This window comes from Diprion similis, chromosome 4, assembly GCF_021155765.1.
Source record: "Diprion similis isolate iyDipSimi1 chromosome 4, iyDipSimi1.1, whole genome shotgun sequence".
In the NCBI taxonomy this organism is placed as follows: domain Eukaryota; kingdom Metazoa; phylum Arthropoda; class Insecta; order Hymenoptera; family Diprionidae; genus Diprion; species Diprion similis.
In genome coordinates this window covers 11,695,844-11,715,216 of record NC_060108.1, presented here as the reverse complement: position 1 = coordinate 11,715,216, position 19,373 = coordinate 11,695,844, and the positions used below count along the sequence as shown (strand labels likewise).

The following is a 19,373-nucleotide window of genomic DNA, read 5'->3' as shown; positions in this document are numbered from 1 at the left end:
CTTGTATGCGTCATGCCGCCATTTTGTCGTTAATTTTAAAATAAAAATTTTTGAAAATCTTCCTGAAACTCTAAATAATTTAAGCCCTTGAACTCGAATTGATTTAAGCGTTTTCATTTTCTTCAAAAAAATCTCTTAAATGTGGAAAATCCTAAGTTTTGAACAAAAAAAAAAAAAAAAAAAAAAAAAAAAATCATATCACGTAATACATATACGTAATAGCATAAAATAAAAAGCTGATCTAGATTCGGCACTTCTATACTTTAATTTCGATCATATTTTTGTTTGAAGGAGGATTTCAGTGCAGAACAATGTACTTTGCCAAGGAATTCATTGGTTTCTTATAAAACCAGCAATTATCGGTCGATTTTCACGTCGAGGTTCTTTGACAGAAGGAAATTAAGAAAAGGCAGGTACCTTTAAGTGTACAGAAGACGTCCTCGGTGTCGAGAACGTGAGCTCAATGAGGCGTGAGACACGCGGCTCGAATCACCAGCATCACGCTCGATTACCCTCATATTAAATAACTCGAGTTCGCTTCGGTAAACACGACTCCAAAGATGGGCTGGTGGTACTGGCTGCGGTAAGTCCTGACAACTTCACCCCTCGAACTTATCCCCAAGTTTATGATGCCACGTTTTTCCAAATATCGCACCGATAAAAGGAAAATTTGACCAAGAGGTGGGCAACGATTCATAGATAAGTGTTATCAAACGGTTCGACGTAAAATGTTTATATTTTTATTTACTACACTGCACAGTTCTTCGTCATTTTTAGTTTTTTGTCATAACTGAAAAGTAGAATTTTTTGCTATAGAGAATTAATGAAAATGAAAGTTTCGTAATTGGAAACGAAAAATCTAGTAGACATGTGCTTCTATTTTTTTTATTATTGTCACTCGTGTTTTATTTTATTTTAACAGCGATTTGAACTTAGCTCAACAATAAGTTGATTTTTAGGTTTCATTTAACAGGAATGATTGAAATTTTTAAATCGATTCTAGTGGGGCTCAGAATTTTTTTCTTGGTATTATAAATTTAAGAAAATTATGAAAAATATTGTTCAGATATTTTTTCTTTTACTACGCGGAAATCTACAAGCCCTAAAATAATTTCTTACCTCTAAAGTAATTTGGAAATACTGATAATAAACGAGGCGGGTGTAATAACTGAATTTGGTCCTCTGTAGCTAAGGCTATTTATATTACTAACATGACTGTTATTATTATTATTACCAACATCGTTAGCTTATAATTAATATTGCATGCCATTTTTCATACCACACAATACAACGTCACTTTATATTTTAACCATTATTCGATGTAATCGTGCGAATAACTTTTTCCTTTGCAAATATTGTTTGAAATAATTTCACAAAAGAGATGAATTTTGAACGAACGAAGTTCATTCTGCTTCGCGTTGCATTTTAACGAGCGTTGCCAGTCTGATCCCTGCTCGCAGGCGTCTTATCCTGTTTGTTAATCATCCTGAAATGGAATCTCCGTCAGACCATTAATTTTATACCTTTTAGCGAAAACGCGACGTGAATTAATCCGTTGCATATTACGGTCTCGGTGTTATACGCATATACCTGTCCGAATAACCGCACGTCGAGTGCAGGATTATGGATTATTCAAGCGGTTATACACGCAACGTCAATTGTAGGTCATGCATGTTGGTGATTTAATTTTTTGATTTTTTTTTTTTTACAATTTACAACTTGACCAGTTTCAATTTCATCAAGGGAAAACAATAGAAGCAATGTTGTAAAGTATCTGAGTGAAATACTGATAATGAATACTGATGAGAATGAAAACCTTTTATTATTAAAGATATCACGTTTCAATTATAAACGAAAATTATTTAAACTTTTGTTTATAGATTTATAATCACGCAATTTTTATTTCTATTTTTAATTCTGAGTGGATTTTTCTTTCTTTGCGGTAAATTGTGTGTATGTTTTTTGGTTTTCTGGTTGATAATGTACTGAATTAGTTGTTTATAAATTTGTACAACTAAACCTGTAGATAGTAATTATTGATTTATCATTCATTCATGTTCATGTACATTCGCAAAGCTAAAATACACCGTTTTATAGGTGTAAATGCTCATTTTCAAATTTAGGCTTGCAATTTATTTCGCGTCTAGCCTTTTTTTTTAAACGATAATAGTTTATTGGTGAAAAGCAGGTTGACATTTTATTGACAAATTTCGTCAGGTTCTTGTGCCATATTTTTTCGTGTATAAACTTTGTTTTCCTAGATGGCTTGTCACTTCAAATTATTATAAATTATAAACTCATTTAAACTGTTTTATTTTCGTTTATCGTTTTGAAAGAAAATGTGACTAGACTTTGTCAAAATACAAATTTATGTCTGTTTGCTCAAACGCAAACTAAAAGCAATTACAACAAACTATAAGTATTTACTTTCGATATGACGAGTAAACAACTATGCAAATTATCAATTCATTTGTTGTTTTTTACTATAACAGGTGCTGAAAGTTTTTAGTAAAACTTCCAAAAAAGTAAAAAATTCATCAACGTGAATGTTTATCGTAAACGGTACGGTCTAGAGGTCCAAGATTTGGAGGTTTCTCATAACTCAGTACATATGATAACATATCGATATTTTAGCTAACTCGAATTTTTCTGATATCACGGCATACCCGTAATTGTCCAGAATCAGCCATATATAGGCACATTTTGAATACTAGGTAGGGGAGGGTGGGGCAAAATGGGCTCTTTAAAATTTTTGATATCAAAATCTTTGAATATACCTTTTTATTAAATATTAATTAATTATTCGGAAATCATAATTACTATAAACATTTTATTCTGATTTTAGGCATTATTTTCTTAAGGGGCCCACTTTGCCCCATCCTTTTCCACTAGTTTCGAAGTACCTTTTACATAACTGAACAGAATTTATAACATTCACCGTGTAATAACGTGTTTCCGTTGGATTAAAAGCGAATTTCGTTTCAGCGAACGAGAATCGCTACATTAACTTAAATTCTTCGAATGCACCCTTGAAGCTGAACCATTCGCATGGTCGGTGACAAAGCTGTTTTTATTAGCGGAAGGGCTGAATGGCGGGATGGGGTCGCTTAAATGTAGAGCGGAAGGGGATCGAGAAGTTTGGAGAAATAGTGCTGCAGGCTTTTCGCTAATTATAAAAGTTGTTCGCGTTGCTGCAGAACCTGAGAAGTTCTTCTTCTCTTTGGGTGTCCCATCGACGCCGCGACGCCGGAATGCCACCCTTGTTTAATTGCATTTTCACCTGACGCGGTTTTGCACGAGGTTTTTTGTGTGTTCATGTCTGTCTGTTTGAAAAACTAGACGCAGCACTTGTATAGAATTTATAGAATATAGCAATTTGCATCGCGCTGATAATTCGCATTCAAAGATTCAACTGCTTCGTACGATATTTAACGCAGTCGATAATTCAGGATTACGACCTTACCGACGCCAGGGATAACGTGATAATCTACACTCAGTAGAGTGTATTCAAGATTTTTTTATCACGCGATTTATTTAGCGATTGAAATCTGCAAACTTTTGATGGTTGCGAATATTTAAGAAAATGAAAACGTAATCACACAAGAGTGAGCTTTGACGATTGCTAAGGCATTCGAATTACTATTCGAATGAGTGCTTAATAGTTACATTTTACGTGTTTTATAGAATAGTAAGTGTTTTTTCAGAAATTTCAAATTTTCGAAACGTAATCATAGATTTTTGTCACAATCTAAAAATGTGATAAGTAAAATTCGTTACCATCGAATCGAATGCCTCGTAATATCTTAGCCCTATAAATACCTTCGAATGTTTCTCAAAATAGCTTTTCTTACCTACCAATATTTTCCATTTTTTTATATAGACTGTAAAATATATTCATCGAGGACTGAAATATGTTTGTGGATCCAAAAATGTCATCGGAAGTAAAAAATTCGTTTAGAATTTCTTGGTGTTTAAAAAAAAAAACACCAAAAAGATAAATATTTATCAGAAATAATGTATCGCCATCGTTCTATAATGAAAGAAGTGAAACGAACACGGTGTGAAAAGAAAAGAACTAAAAATAGAAAGCTTCTAATCACCCTCAGCGAAGGGGAAGAACAGTTCACCCCTTGTAATCATTCAGGCCACTTCTTCTCCCTCTGTCATGAAAAACTGGCGAGTTATTCACTTTTTGGTGAAACGGACCAACCCTTTATCTCAAAGGGGGTTAAAATAATACCGCGGCAGAAATTAGGCGAAGAAAAAAAGGAGGGAAGAAAAATTTCACAGATTCGTTTACGTCATGCATCATTTACGTATCGTATGTTCATTAGACTTTTTCAAATTAGGGTAATATTCGTTTTTCTATTCGAGCAAGGACTAAACAATAATTTTTTTATTTATTGTACTTTATTATGTCTTAAATCACTTCCACCCTAAATTACAGTTCACTTTTCAAGTAGAATTAAATGTAAAATAAGTTTTTTGGATGCATTGATCGTCAATGACAATCTAAATTTTGAAATCTGATATTGATTTAACAAAAAAAACTTGGTCACAAGGGTATTTAAACTGTCAGTCACATCACCCTAGACCATAGAAGATTGATACTGTTATTAATCTGGTTGAGAGAACCATTAGATTGTTTATTCATAAATTTTACAATAAAAATTTATCCTTGATTTATAATGTATTAGGTAAGAACATTGTCTACAATGTTTACTTAACAAGCAGATTCAAAAAAAGTTTATCTCTATTTTCTCGTCTATTGATTCTAACGAAAATGGTTTGCCATTCTACCAAGCATTCCAAAAAATTTTATGTGTTGTAGATTTATTGAAATTTTCTCCAAGTATAATATCCACTTTATTGGCAAAAAAAAATCATGACTTAAAATCTGTCTTTGATTCCGAAAGGGATTCTCTACCTCTCGATTAACGTTCTTGCGTAATCTATAAAATTCCAAATTCCTTATTCCAAGAATAAGATTCTAAAAAAGCATAAATCAGACCAACTAGCTGACAGTTTGATACTAGAATTAATCAGCACAAGAGAAACATTTATGATTGTGAAGAAAATTACACCGCATTAACTAGTCACATGGTTGAATTTGACCATGGTTTCAACTACCATGTGGCTAGTATATTAGACGAAATGTGTAATATTGTTACACATCCCAATGCAGTAAACGTACCTCATGATTTTGAACGCTTAAGCACAATTTATACCTCAGCGATAGATCAATTACTCCCATGATATATTACCGACCGAGCAGGTTCAGTCTACTTATCTTCTAACCGTTCATAAAATTTCTCGATATTTACACGCTCTTTTGACATCTGGATTCCTGCTTAAACCCACCATCTTGTCATCGATCTCTTCCTCTTCGAACGTGGCACTGTCAAAGCATGCTTTTCGACAAATTTAATCGAGCAATGGGAAGCTGGGAGCTTAGAATGCTTGCCATTCCTGACTCGATCATGGATTGTTAATTCATTCTCTTCCGTTTCGCGCTGTTATTCGTTCGTTCATTTTCGAAGATTTAAAAAAATTTTACTCGTTATTTGCAGGATTTTCAGTAAACAAAATAAAATTTGAAAATTCATTTTCACACCTTTGTTGGCCAAAAAAAAAAATATATTTCCCTTTTATAAAACAGTCTAATATACTTTCGACGTGTAATTTACACTTTGCACCGTAAGACAAAACACTTTATTCATCCTTGATGAATTTTCATCAAAATTTTACGCGAGAATAACGCCTAACTGATAGGTACACCACTGACCTCGTACCACAACCAGATATAATCCACGATTATAAACGAGCTCAAAACTTGGTCCAGAACCTCGACCCGCTCACCTACTGCTATTACTTATATTTATTTCTCTCAACGAGGCGTCGGCTTTGCTTATTCTCGGTCATTTCTCACTGTTACATATTACGGGATAAATCGAATAAGAAAAAAATGGCGTTCTGCTTTTCCCGGGATTTTCATACCTTCGTTTGTTCCTTTTATTCCTTTTCGCAAAAATTCTTTTTTACACCATAATTTTCCCCCGCGTCATTTCTCGTCGAGAAAATTCTGCTGGATCTGAAAAGGTTTTTTTTTTTTTCATAAACTTTGTCATTTATTTATACTCATAAGTCTATTTTGCCTTATTTTATTCGTGTTTATTGCTTGTATGAATTTCTTTTTTATACCTTTTTAACGTTATTTCTTTTTCTTTTTCAATTTCACGACCGTTTCAAAGTCACTGCAAAAAATTTATTTTTCTACACCGTTAGTAGGCCTGCGAAATGACGATGAATAGCGTCTGCACCTCATTTCCCAGACTTCGCGAATTTATTTATCCTTTAAAAATTATATAAACGTGTATTTTACTCATTTTTTCACACACATATGTGTTTACTTTGTAAATCGATGTATGACACACGCATGCCTGGATGATTTTGTGTGCAAAATTTGCACGAACGTTGCAATTTGACGCACAGCTAATTACTAGATTCTGCTTCGGTGTAGCCCGAGCACTTTAATATTCACTTGTCCTGTGTAATATGCGTGAATAATTGATATTGACGGGATCGATTGCGGTTATAATATCAACACATAATCTAAATATCATTATTCGACCGAGAAATCTGTTATAATATGCTTCGTTCGAATCGCTTATAGTCATTTGATTTTATTAATGTTAAAGATCTCGGGTATCAATTCAGAATTTATATGAGATGAAATTAATTTTATAACATGTAATTTGACAAGTTCCAGCCCTTGTGAAATATCGAATTGTATGAAAATTTTTGCCTCAACTTGTAAACTGAAAACTATAAACTGAAAAAAATTCTTTGTCTGTTTTGTGAATTTTTCGCAGTAGAAAAGATGCATTTTTTCGGCTGATTTATAAACTCTTTCTAAAATGACAAAAACAGAAGAATAATAATAATAATAATTTTCGAATCGACAAATAAACTAAAAGAAATCGAAGTTACGAGACATTTGAAAAGTTAAATTTTGAGTTATTGAAAAACATGAGTTCTAAAAAATGTGAAGCTTTTCAGCGAAAAGAAATCTTTGAAAGAGAATTATTCGTCGAGGCTCTGTAAGATCGACGTATAAATCCTCATAACTAACTTCACCATGGCGTAGATTTCGAAATTATAATAAGCGTTGAGAAATTAAATAACTTTGGTGATGATGAACGAAGAGCTATAAAAATAATAATAAAAACAAACGTGTAATAATAGGTTTAAGAGTGAAAAATTGACGCTGTTATTTCGGCCAGTCTTATGAACCGCTTCTCGCTCCCCATTTATCCCTCTTTTTTATTAAATTTAATCCAAGCTTTTCTCGCTTATTTTAAATCAAATTAATTTCAGGTCCTACGGCTCCACTCCCAGAACTCAACGGCTACAGCCAATGCGGCCACGTACTCGTTCTCAAGGGATTAGTTTTCCCCCAGTGGAAGAGGCGACCCCTCGCCGTCATCGGATCTCGACTCTTCTTGTATCCAGGTAACCTTAGTTCGATTTATCAGATGCACGACTCGCAACTTGAGTTGAAGAAGATTTTTCCTAGAGCTTGCAAAACGGGATAAATTTCAATCAAATAAATTGAATTAAAACGTTAGATCACATTCAATTGCATTTTTCAATGAAAGAAATCAATTTTGCTAATGGATAATACTTTGATTTCATTTCAAACTTGGTTTTTTTTTTTTTTTTTTTTTTTTTTTTTTGTAAACGAGCTTCTTTAATTTATTTGCAGAATTTATTCGCGAGGTCACACTCGCTAAAGAAAGTTTAAAAATTTATAGACAGGTTGAAAGAAAATTGAATTTTACTGAAATATTCTTTGAAATAACGTAAAATCATTAAATCATCGAGTAAAAGCCAAATATGTTTTCAATCCATTAACTTTCTGCTGACTTATCTTCTCTATCCTGTAATTCCATTGTTAACCAAGTAATTTCCACTGATTCCCAATGACTTGTTGTGGTTTCCTGTAATTCTATCCAACACGAAAATGTAAGCCTCGAGTCACCTAGAACGATAAAAAAATCGTTGCAAGTCACAAAACAGCAACATCAATGAATTTCCAAATTAATGGCTTTCCAATTTTAGCTGTAAATACAAAATTTTCTATCTGAAGCTTGAATACGTTTCTTGAATAAGAAATTAATTGTTTATTCTTTTTTACCCAATTTTTTTTTTAAATTTCTTTATCTTAATTATCATTATTATCATCTTTGCTTTGTTCAACCTGGTAATTTGGCACGTTAAAAATTGACTTAAAAAAATCCGCAATCCATGCTGGTGATTTTCGAAGCGACTATGCGGGGACAGTTAGGAGTTAAGAAGGATGGTCGAGGTCCTCGTGCGACTTGTCAGTCGAGCGGAAGTAAGCCGTGTCATTTGTCCGTGTCTAGGGATTATCCAGGATCTTTTCCCAGCTCTCCTGGCTTACGCTTGACCGTACGTCATGAATTAGGTGTCAAGTGGTTTGAAATTTCTTGCCATTTTTTCCCACTTATCTATACCTACACAATGGCGGAATCTTAGTTCATTATTGAAAGGTCAAAATCGAAGGGTTTCAGGTACGAATTAACTTATAAACGATTTTAATGAATTCCAAACGGCTTAAATCTGATTTCAAGCAATTTCTAAGTCGGTTTTAAAAAATTCGAGCAATTCTATGCGATTTTTGAACAATTGTAATCATCAAATATCAAGTGACAAACGATTACAAACAATTCTAAACGGCTTAAATCTGATTTCAAGCGATTTACCGAGTCGATTCAAACCATTTTGAGCAATTCCATGCAATTTTTGAGCTATTGTAATAATCCCAAACGGCTTAAATCTGATTTCAAGCGATTTTTAAGTCGATTTAAACCATTTTGAGAAATCTAAAGCGCTTTTTGAGAAAATTTGATGATTAAAAATCAAGTGACAAATGATTCCAAACAATTCCAAACGGCTTAAATCTGATTTCAAACGATTTCTAAGTCGATATCAACCATTTTGAAAAATTCCATGCGATTTTTGAACAATTGTAATCATCAACAATCAAGTGACAAACGATTTCAAACAATTCCAAACGGCTTTAATCTGATTTCAAGCGATTTCTAATTCGATTTCAAACATTTCGAGCAATTCTATGCGATTTTTGAACAATTGTAATAATCAAAAATAGGTTTGCGATTTCAACGAATAAATGACCACCTGGGCAAAATATTAAAAGTCACGTGTACTCGACGTTTCCATAAAGATTTAGTTTTATGTAAAGAATTTCTCGGATCGCTGAATATTATCGCTACATTTTAATCACTTCAGAAAATGATTGATTCTCAGTTTTTTTTTTTCAAATTATATCAATCTATTTTCTCTCTTGTCTTCAATTTATTTGATTCGATAAAATTAAACGTATCACGTGCATCGAATGAAACGCTAATCTCGTAGACGCGCGCAGGTTCATCTCGCTACAAATATTCCTATCAAATATCCAGTTTCATAGGATTTATTTTTACGATGCTTGGAAGAGAAGAGAAGAGAAAAGTTTATTTCAGTGATGCTTTTTTTGCTTTCTTTTTACACGCGGATCGATGAAAAGTATCGTCACGCAATCGTAAAATAACAGAAACTTTGTCGAGTATGGTTATATGAAAAATTTTATTCTTATTCCTGTATGATAAACTCGAGATACTTTGTTTCATTCGCGAAATTCTTTCTACTCTTTTGTTCTGATTTATTTTTTTTAGTCTATCTGTGTTGCTTGTGGAATTTTCTTTCATCTTTCAAATATCGAGTAAATCTGGCATTTGGCTAATAATTGTAAACTTTTCAGATAAAACAATCCCATCTATAATATAAGCACAATAGTTATAAGCATCATTCTCAGGTGATTCCATGTTCGAAAAAAATAAGTAAGGATAATTGACGAAATAAGATTCTGAAACATTCGATTCTGAAATCAAAAAATCAAAATGTCGAAGATCATTTGACTAAGCAAAAATTACCAAACCACATAATACTCAATAATTGAATTCTTGTTATTGATTATTTTTATTATTCTGCAGGACAAAATTCCTAGTTATGCAAGAGAAAAATAATTTTTAAGATCGTAGAAAATGCAGTGTTTTAAACACGTGATTGAAAATTAAACTCTAAAAAAATCTCACGGCTGTGTGAATCTCGCGAATAAATATCGCTCGAATCAATTTTGCAATTGCATCAAGTCTGTACGAGTAGTTATCGAAGGGTTTGGAACTGCTGGACTGATGTCCGAGGAAAGAGAGCGACGAGAGAAAGTGGTGAGATCGAAATTGTAAATCTCCGTCGATAACAAAGGGACAAAAGGAGCAAACGATCGCCTAACAAAACAAGGTGGCTTTTGTCCGCGATATTTGATCCCAAACTCTATCAAATTCCATCGAGTTATGTATATATAATATAATAAATATTACATATCCAATTATTATTCGTATTTGTGGGTAATAATAGATCGTAAATAATGTCGACGTATTGAAGGCGGGGTTGAAGTTCCGAAAAGCGTCCGATTTCGAATTATTTGGCGGCGAAATTTGAAGTAAAGAAATGAAAATTCTACGAAACAACAAAGTTTGGAATGGCCGGTAACCGGATATGGCTCAAAAGTTCCGAAATACGTGATTTCGAAAATCCAAGTTACGATAGAGTAAAATTCTGCAAATTAAGATACACAGCGTAATTTAATCAACGAGTGGGTGCAAGAAAAAGAAAAACCGAAAATCAGAATTTCGAATGTTAAAATTTCGAAAATACAAATAACATTTCTAACAACAAAGAAAGATCAATTTTTGCCAAGTCCAAAATTCAAAGAACTGAAAATCTTCCATCGTTCAGAATTTCCATGTTTCAGATTATTAAATTTTTTCATTTTCGCACTTTTCGGAGTTACGCCCTTTCGGAACCTTGAGCTCCGGGTTTCGTCACATTCGAAACTTTGATGTTTCGTCAAAGTTTGATTACTTAACTTCAAGTGTTTCGACACACAAAAAATCTGGAATTCAGCGCTTTCGGAACTCACAAAGTGTCGTTTCTGCGAGTTGCGAGATGAAAAATAACTGCAAAAAAATCTAATCAGATATTCTTATGCTAAAAGAAAAACTAAAGATTATCGCGGAACTTAAATCGAAGATAAAAGAATTTAAAAAAACGAGTGAACATAGATCAAAGTTTTCGACAGAATCGCAAATACGTGATTAATTAACAACGACGAGGACAAAAACAAAAACAAAAAAAAAAAAAAAAAAAATGGCTGCACGGAAAGGGGTAAGGAATGTAGACGAAATACGGATTCTCGGGTTTCCGGGGTGATATAACGGCGGGATATAAATTGGTATTCTTTCTCGGTTGAAGGGAATAAATTCGGGATTAAATTGAGACACTCGAGAGAGGAGCGCGGGGCCGTATTCAAATATTTTCGCAAAACTTTCCGCGTAAAAAGATAATACAGTTCGCGTACTCAGGGCTACTTCAGGGGTTCGAGGTGCCGGGCTATACTCGTAAGAGTTTGGCGTGGGTGGGTGGGTGGGTATAAGGTACGAAAGTTCCGCGGATTTGCAACGGAGCCTCAACGAAACCCTCGAGGTCGCAGCTAAGAGACTATTTCGGAATATCAATGGCCTAGATACACGTGCGTGGTGGGAAATGAGGAGGTCTTGTTACACGAAAGTTGGGGTGTAATAAGATTGACACGATGGTTTGATCGATGACACCTTTTTATCCGGTTAAAAATGTATGAAAATCTTGTCTTCGATTTTTTAAATGAATTTTTTAATGACGAACTCATCGAGTCAATTGAATTAGCCATAACTTATTAAATCGAAGTTTAAACTGAGTTTTAAACCGAATACCACGTGGAAGATTGGCGAATTCGTTAGTAAATATACCGAGGATGTGTAACTAGCATCCCTCATGAAATTTGCGGGGTGAATCAGACGGGGTCCAATAAGCCAATGTCCACAAAAAGTTTGTCCTAAGCCCGCTTCCCGTCTCTCTGCGTAGGTATTCCCGCCTTTTTCCCCGACGAACTCAGGGTGAAAAACTTTTGACGTTTATAAAGTTTTCATCTCGCCACAGAGCGCCTTGTCCCAAAAAGCATTTCGCCGAAACTCGGTGGATCCTTATATATGGGGTATTCCACGCTAAATTGATCCAGGTCTGACCGACGATTTTTTTATATTTTTTCCTGCAAAAAAAGTACTCAATATTTAAAAATCGTTTTTTTACTTATGTTTTTTAAAAACAAGTCGTGTCTTTGAACACAATTTAAAAATCTGAAAAAATTCTCAAAAATCTTGTGCCAGATGTAGACATTTTTTAAGCGGAGATTCAGAGTGAGTTGAGCCGGCTTTTGCTTTCACTCTTTTTACAGCTTTCTGCAGAAAAAAAAATATTGCAAAAAGTTAGAAGATACAGTCAGGCTACTGTGGGCGACTGCTTGAACATTTTTATACATGACTATGTTTAATTATTTTAGCAACTTTATTAAAAATAGTTTTCATAAATCATAAGTAATGAAAATTTGTTCAAAAAAATGTGAAAAAAAAAAAATCAGAGTGCTTCTCAGAGCCGGAACAAGGATATAAAAATCGACGACCAAATCTAAGAGGTCGATGGTCAAACCCCAATCGATTTAGGGTGGAATGTTCCATATGTCTGTGTATGATATGAATTTATAGATACAGAGGATACACGAGAAGCGCGAGAACGGTCTCAAGTGCTCGATTAATCTTACGGCCCTGTTTTTAACGTCAACAATGAAACCATAAAGACGTATAACGTTTCGCTCGTGGTTTTTTCATCCCGAGAAATCGCGGCAGCTTCTGATTCCTTTATTTGTCCGAATCTCTTCACCCTGCAGAGTTTTCTCATTCCGTTTAAAATTATTTCGAACAAATCTGAAAACCGAGAAAAAATGTTTTTAACAAAAACATGATATTTTGAATAAATTAAGAATTTGTTTTAACCAGTATATTCAAGTCAATCTCTACTCTCCCTAACCTAATATGCATATTCAGTAAACCGGAAAGTATACAGGCAAACTTATAAATATTTAAACTGTAATTAAGTGGTTGACTTTTCAAAGCTGTTACAGTAAATAAGATTAAAAAATTTATTTTCAAGATGGGCCTTGGGATCTCGTAAAGAACAAGATTCTACGATTTTTAACCTTCCGTTTTATTACACTTATCTTTGAACACTCTTCTGATGTTTTGCGGAATCATTATAATCTCAAACGAATGCTTCAAAAAATTGAGAAAATGTGAGAAAGAAACGGATGAAATAAATGTATTAAAAAATTTGCATGATTTGCAATGAATAAAAATAATACCTTGGCACGTTGAAATATTTATTGATCAATATCGTAACGAGAGATACTTTGTTTAAAAATTTTGCAAAACGCTGTTACATCTTACGTTATACTCAAACGTTTCAGCGTCGCCAGACGCGTCACCCGAATGGATGGAACTCGGAGGAAACGGAAGCGCCGTCTGCTGTGCCCCATCGCGGTTGGGGAGGCTCGTCCTTCGGGTGACAGGATACCCGAGGATCACGGCACCCCGTCAAGGATCTCGTCCTCGAGAGTCTCCTCACCATCCTGAGACACGGCATCTCTACCTTGGCTTCCATCATCCATGGGACAGAGATCTTTGGCGAGGATGGCTCAAGCAGGTAAATTTTTCATTTTTTACCCTTATTTTCAATCGGGATTTTTTAATTCCTATCACCTACTGTGACGCAAGAAAGGTAGGTAATCCCTTTTCGTTGGAACCGATTTTTTACAATTAACGATAAATAAACGAAAAACATCGCGTCAGGACAAATGTTGCTCTGAAATAATAACCGATATTTAAGAATTTTTTTCCAACAGGGATAACTGATTAATAAAGGGATCGAATTGTTGGTATCTAATCAAGTGTACATTGAACTTGTTTTGTATAATTTTTAGTTGAAAACTATTCGAAATTAACAAAGATATGGGCCTTGACTTTACGATTATTAAAAAAAAATCCTTTACATTGTGGCATTGATATCTCGGTGAAGGATTATGTGAAAATAACAAAACAAAATTTTATCAATATCTGTACAAATATAGCTATCTTTGTATGTGGCTTTTTTTTGTCATAGACAAACTGATGATGGATTAAAAAAAAATTATTTTCAAAGTCCTTTTTGTTTTTTATTCAAACTGTCGCTATTTTTTAAATGACAAAAAAAAAAAAAAAAAAAACGACCACGTACAACGATAGCTACATTTGTATAGATATTGATAAAATTTTGTTTTTTATTTTCAGATAACCCTTCATCGAGATTTTCAATGCCAAGATGAAGGCGAATTTTGTTTATTGGTCGTTAAGTCAAGGCTCTTGACTTTGTTAATTTTATATTGTTTTTAACTAAAATTTATCTAATTACAAGTTTAATATACACTTAATGAGATACCAATAATTAGATCCCCTTATTAATTAGTTATCCTTGTGAAATTTTTTTTTTAAATATCGGTTATTTTTTTCAGACATCACAGTGACTTTTCCAGTTAAGAAAATTGAAATTTATATCACTTTAGATTCGTATGATATGGAAATTAAAAGTCGATACATTGATTTGAACGTTTGCTTCTATCGATAAATGAATGGATTCTTCATTGTTTATTGACATCGCAAATGATTATTTATTACTCTTGACAAGAAAAATTTATGTTTTTCGAATTCAAACCAGACATTATCGATTGATAGTACCTAATTGATATAGTAATTTTCAAAATTAATGAACTCTTTGGTTACGATTACTCTTTTACCGCCATTTCCCGATTAACGACTTCGATATCCGTACGTACAAACCTTAATTGACACTCTATAGAAATAAAACCACGTATTTCATATCCACAAAATAATAACTAGATAATTCTAATCTCCACTACATGCGGGGTGAAATCGCGAGTGTTTTACGTGGTTCAAAATGTGTAACAATCGAATCAGAATATAACTGGCCTTTATTACCTCGAATGATGACAAAAGCCCATACCGAGCTGTTCTCATAACTACATAAATAAATCGGGACCCCAAGGGTTGTAAACAGTTTCCCCCAAAACCTCGCGATCGCACGATCACTATCCGCTATAAATATGTATTATACGTGAAACGCGCGTGGAGGGTGGTAGAATTTTATTACCAATTATTTTTTGTCCAGATATTTTCCGCTATGGGCTTTTCTTTCCACTTTTTATAGGGTTTCATTTTCTTTTCGTCTCCCCTTTTTTTTTTTATCATCGAATTTTTTTTTTTTTTTTTTTTTCGAACTCGTGGAAAACTAATCTTTAATTTTACACCAATTCTTCTGAATTTAACAATTAATATCTGCACGTCGTTATAAATTAGTATTACTACTTGTCATTTCTCCAGATCTCTCCAAGTTTTTTTCAATTTTTTCATCTGTATTAATCAGAGTAACTTACTAAGTTTATTTTCAACATTTATTGTAAAACCGTCTAATGTCGTTTATCTGAAAGATTAGACCGTCGACTTGTACTCTGGGATTTTGTACAATCTTGCATCAGCTTTTGCCATTTGAAGTTGAATGAAATAGTTTTTTCAATTCACCTTACCTACACAAGAAATCTCGTGCCAAGATATCTGCAGTGTCAGCAATTGCATGCCATTTGCCAATTGACCATAAAAACCGTACTTCGAATACATTCGTCGTTCTAGAATCGATATTGGAAGCAAACTTCCAACGTATAAGGTGAGTTGATACCCAGCCAGCGTTGAGGGGTGCGTCGACAACGTCTGACGCAATGAAACGTTGTTTACGCGACATATTGCATGTCTAAAAAACGCATTTTGCAAACCTTCGCAAATCTCGAAAAGTGCGGAGATTTATTCTGTGAATTTCAAACCTGCATACAACTTTTATTATCTTCTTATTTTGAGGATAATTTTATTTTTCAACAGTGCGAAATTCGACAAAATTTCAATTCGAAGTAAATAACAAAGATTCTACACTTTGTGTGACAGAATAAAGCGACTATTTCCTCTATTCCAAACGTATCATTTTTTTGCAAATTTTTCTACCTACCCCCACGAAGGGGTTGAGATTCTGGAAAATTCAAGAAGCCATAAACTGACAGGAAACCAATCACCCATAAACTTCTTTAAACATTTAACTAAAACTAAGTGAATTTTTCGAAATTTTCTTATGATCTTTCTTTCTGCGCCGAAGTTTATCCGAAACGATGAAATCGTTTCTCAAAGAAAACAAGAAATAACCTGCAAGTAACAAAAATATTCACCGATTTGAAAAGGCGGTTCTTTTTTCGCAAAGCTTGGGAATGAAATAACGAAATACAAAAAAAAAAAACACGAAAAACAACGAATCGATGAAAGTTATTTGTCCTTTAATTATTGGAGACCATATAACCCTATGCTTTGGCAATGCGTTCGATTGTTTAACTTGGCTAACTCAATCCACTCTGTGAGCTTTGGAAGCTGGGGAATAGAAGCGAAAGACTTAAGGAACGAGAAGAAAAATAAAAATAAAATAAAGGGGGGATGAAAGGCTGGAGAAATGCTTGCGGGAAAAAGTCGGATAGGTTATAGGCTGTACACATACTTACTACTACGAAGATAGATAAACGTGGGTATTTGCGGGTGAAACGTGTGAATCATCTATGAACGGGACCGGGAAGATGAGCTTTCCCGGAAAGGGCTTGAGACGGAACATCCAGAGGTATGTATGGAATATTTAGACGGCTGTTAAGAATTCAGCGAGAACCCGCGGATGTTTACTATATCCTTAAACTAACCACATTCATAAGGCTGAAGTTAGTAAGATTACTGACGAAGCATCAGATAAAAAAATCATAAACATACAATTTTAGATGACTTTCGAGGAGTTGGATTCTCAGAATAAGATTAAGTTTTTGGGCATCTTGGTGAACTAAATTTCATAAATTCCTGAAAGTACGAAGTAAAGATTTTTTCTAAAAATGCATCGTTGCAGTAATTGAAGTTTTTAACTTCAGGCTCGTTTGCGTTTATATTTTTTCAGTAATGGTCAGCCTGATTACTGTTAGATAATAATAATGGCAAAGTGTTACATTCTGGGAAGAACATCGTGAGAATTTTTTCATTCACTGAAATGTGATTTTAGACTTAAATTCGATTTATGGACCTCGTGGTGTTCGAGTTCACGAACTTGAATGATTTGCTCGCATTGATCTCTCGGTCAGTCTGCCTCAAACTGTGATTACGTTCTTATGGTCCGTTCCAAATATCACTAGGCGTGATGAAATAGTTTTTATTACACAACACTTTAATTTATAAATAAACATTTATTGATAACAAGTAGTTTTTTTCATTGAATTTTCAGGTTCGGTTTTACGATGTTTTGTTTTTATTTATATCAAACTTACACTAAAGTTCAAAGTTTCTGAATATGACGTTGGAATTTTCTTGGTGTTATCAGGTTAGCAAGAAAAGAAATTTTATATAACGTTTCCGCACTCTGAGGGGTGGAGGGTTCCTTTAGACTGGAAACATTTTTTATTATGCTCAACATGTTTTGAAAGTAATAGGAAGTGGGAAGAAAAAATTAAAGGAAAAATTGAATGCGTGAAGTTAAAACTTACATTGAAATACGTGAAAAAGACAGAAATGCAATCTACAGACACTATACTACAAAAAAAAAAAAAATGTTCAGAATAGTAATTATATAAAATATTACAATAAATTGAAGGTTAAAAAGCAGAAAAACAGATTCTTAGCAATAGTTGCAAATAACAAATGTTGAGCATTTGAATATGAGCGTTTCATGATCTAGAATGATCTGTGATGTTCGTAATTTAGATGTCTTCCGAATTGCCTGAAGTCTTCGCAAGTTCAGTATATTTAATTTAGTTCTCTTTTGTTGCATGAATTGGATGAATTGAAAGAATGAATCTGGTTTGAAAAGGATCTGCAATACCGTCAATATTTCGCTTGATATTCGTACGAATTCTTCCAAACTTTATTTTAGAAAATTCTCTAATGGAATTTAACAAGACAATTTTATTCAAGTAAGATTTGAAAGGACCGATTTTTAAATCCATCCAAATACTGTAGATCAATGGTTCATAGATTTTTCCAAACTTCTCTCAAATGTTATGGATTTGAACAGTACAAATTAAGAGTTTTAAAAAATTTCGAGATATGTACACAGTGTTCGGTAATTAAAAAGAAGAAAAAAAAAAAAAAAAAAAAAAAAAACAGATGAAACTGCTTGATACCGAGCCTTGGCTAATAGCTATATTGAATACCGTGTAAGATGAATTATGCGGGACTTATTATCCACGAGAGCAGAAGATCAGTGAGAAAACAAGTGGAAACGCGACAATTTACCGAGTAGGTATAACGCGGAATGAATATAATACAAAGGAAGGCACGTATATCGTCTCGCCTTAATAATTCAAAACGGGGTCTTAATAATGAAGGCACTGTGGGTTTATTGTATCGCGAAACAAAGCGGCACCGGCTAGCCTCTTGAATATTTAGCAACGCGTCTACCTAAATCATAAACCTAGATTTTACTGTCGTGGTTCATAGTGGCGGTGAAACCCACCACCCCTGTCTCGGGACGCAGATGCGGTGTCTCTCCTCTCGGTTCCTTTCAGAATGTCAAAGCTTCAACATCCCGCAGGATGCGCTGGATGCAAACGAAGCAAAATTAAATTGCGAGGTCAACGAGTGCCATTGTCAGAGACGAGGCAAAAGGCGAAGGAACCTCGAGGAGATATTTGACACAAAATTTACATACGTGCGATGGTGTACGTATCGTAAAGCTTTTTATCCACTTCTCGGGTCAAAGCTTTGTAACGAGAAAATTTAGCCGCACGTGATTATCTAGATGGAAGAGAAATTCGGAATTTCAGAATTGCGAGTATCTCCGAACTGTGACTGTAACTGAGTAATCGAAATTACCAGGTAACTATGAGAATTGAAAAAGTGTCGGTAGGCTGTTACGAAAAAAGAAAAAAAAAAAAAAAAAAAACTGTAAGAAACAAAGATTACAGAAATGCCAAAGATCGAGAAAATTCTACCGAGATTTGCAAATTAGTCTGAGGAAACTATGAAAAACTGATCTAACCAAAGACTGCGACATGTTTAGAATTTAATTATACTAAAAACCGCTGTTAAAATAACATTATTTATTAACAACAGAAACATAATGATATGAAAATGTGATTCAAAAAATGAATAAGAAAAAAAAAAAAATGTGACTTTGGAACCGATGACTCGAAATGCAAACCGTCATTGTCGCAAGCTTTAGTCGAAATGAAAAACTGTATGGAACAT

General features: G+C 33.9%; 1 protein-coding gene across 1 annotated transcript in view; it reads left to right on the top strand.

The window, feature by feature from the left end:
* Window positions 1-19,373, top strand: part of LOC124405515 (PH domain leucine-rich repeat-containing protein phosphatase 2) — an 88,182-nt gene that overhangs the window by 29,605 nt on the left and 39,204 nt on the right. The window contains exons 4-5 of the mRNA XM_046880467.1: window positions 7,378-7,512; window positions 13,481-13,716. Of these exons, the coding sequence (XP_046736423.1) occupies window positions 7,378-7,512; window positions 13,481-13,716 (371 nt within the window). The remainder of the gene's footprint in view (window positions 1-7,377; window positions 7,513-13,480; window positions 13,717-19,373) is intronic.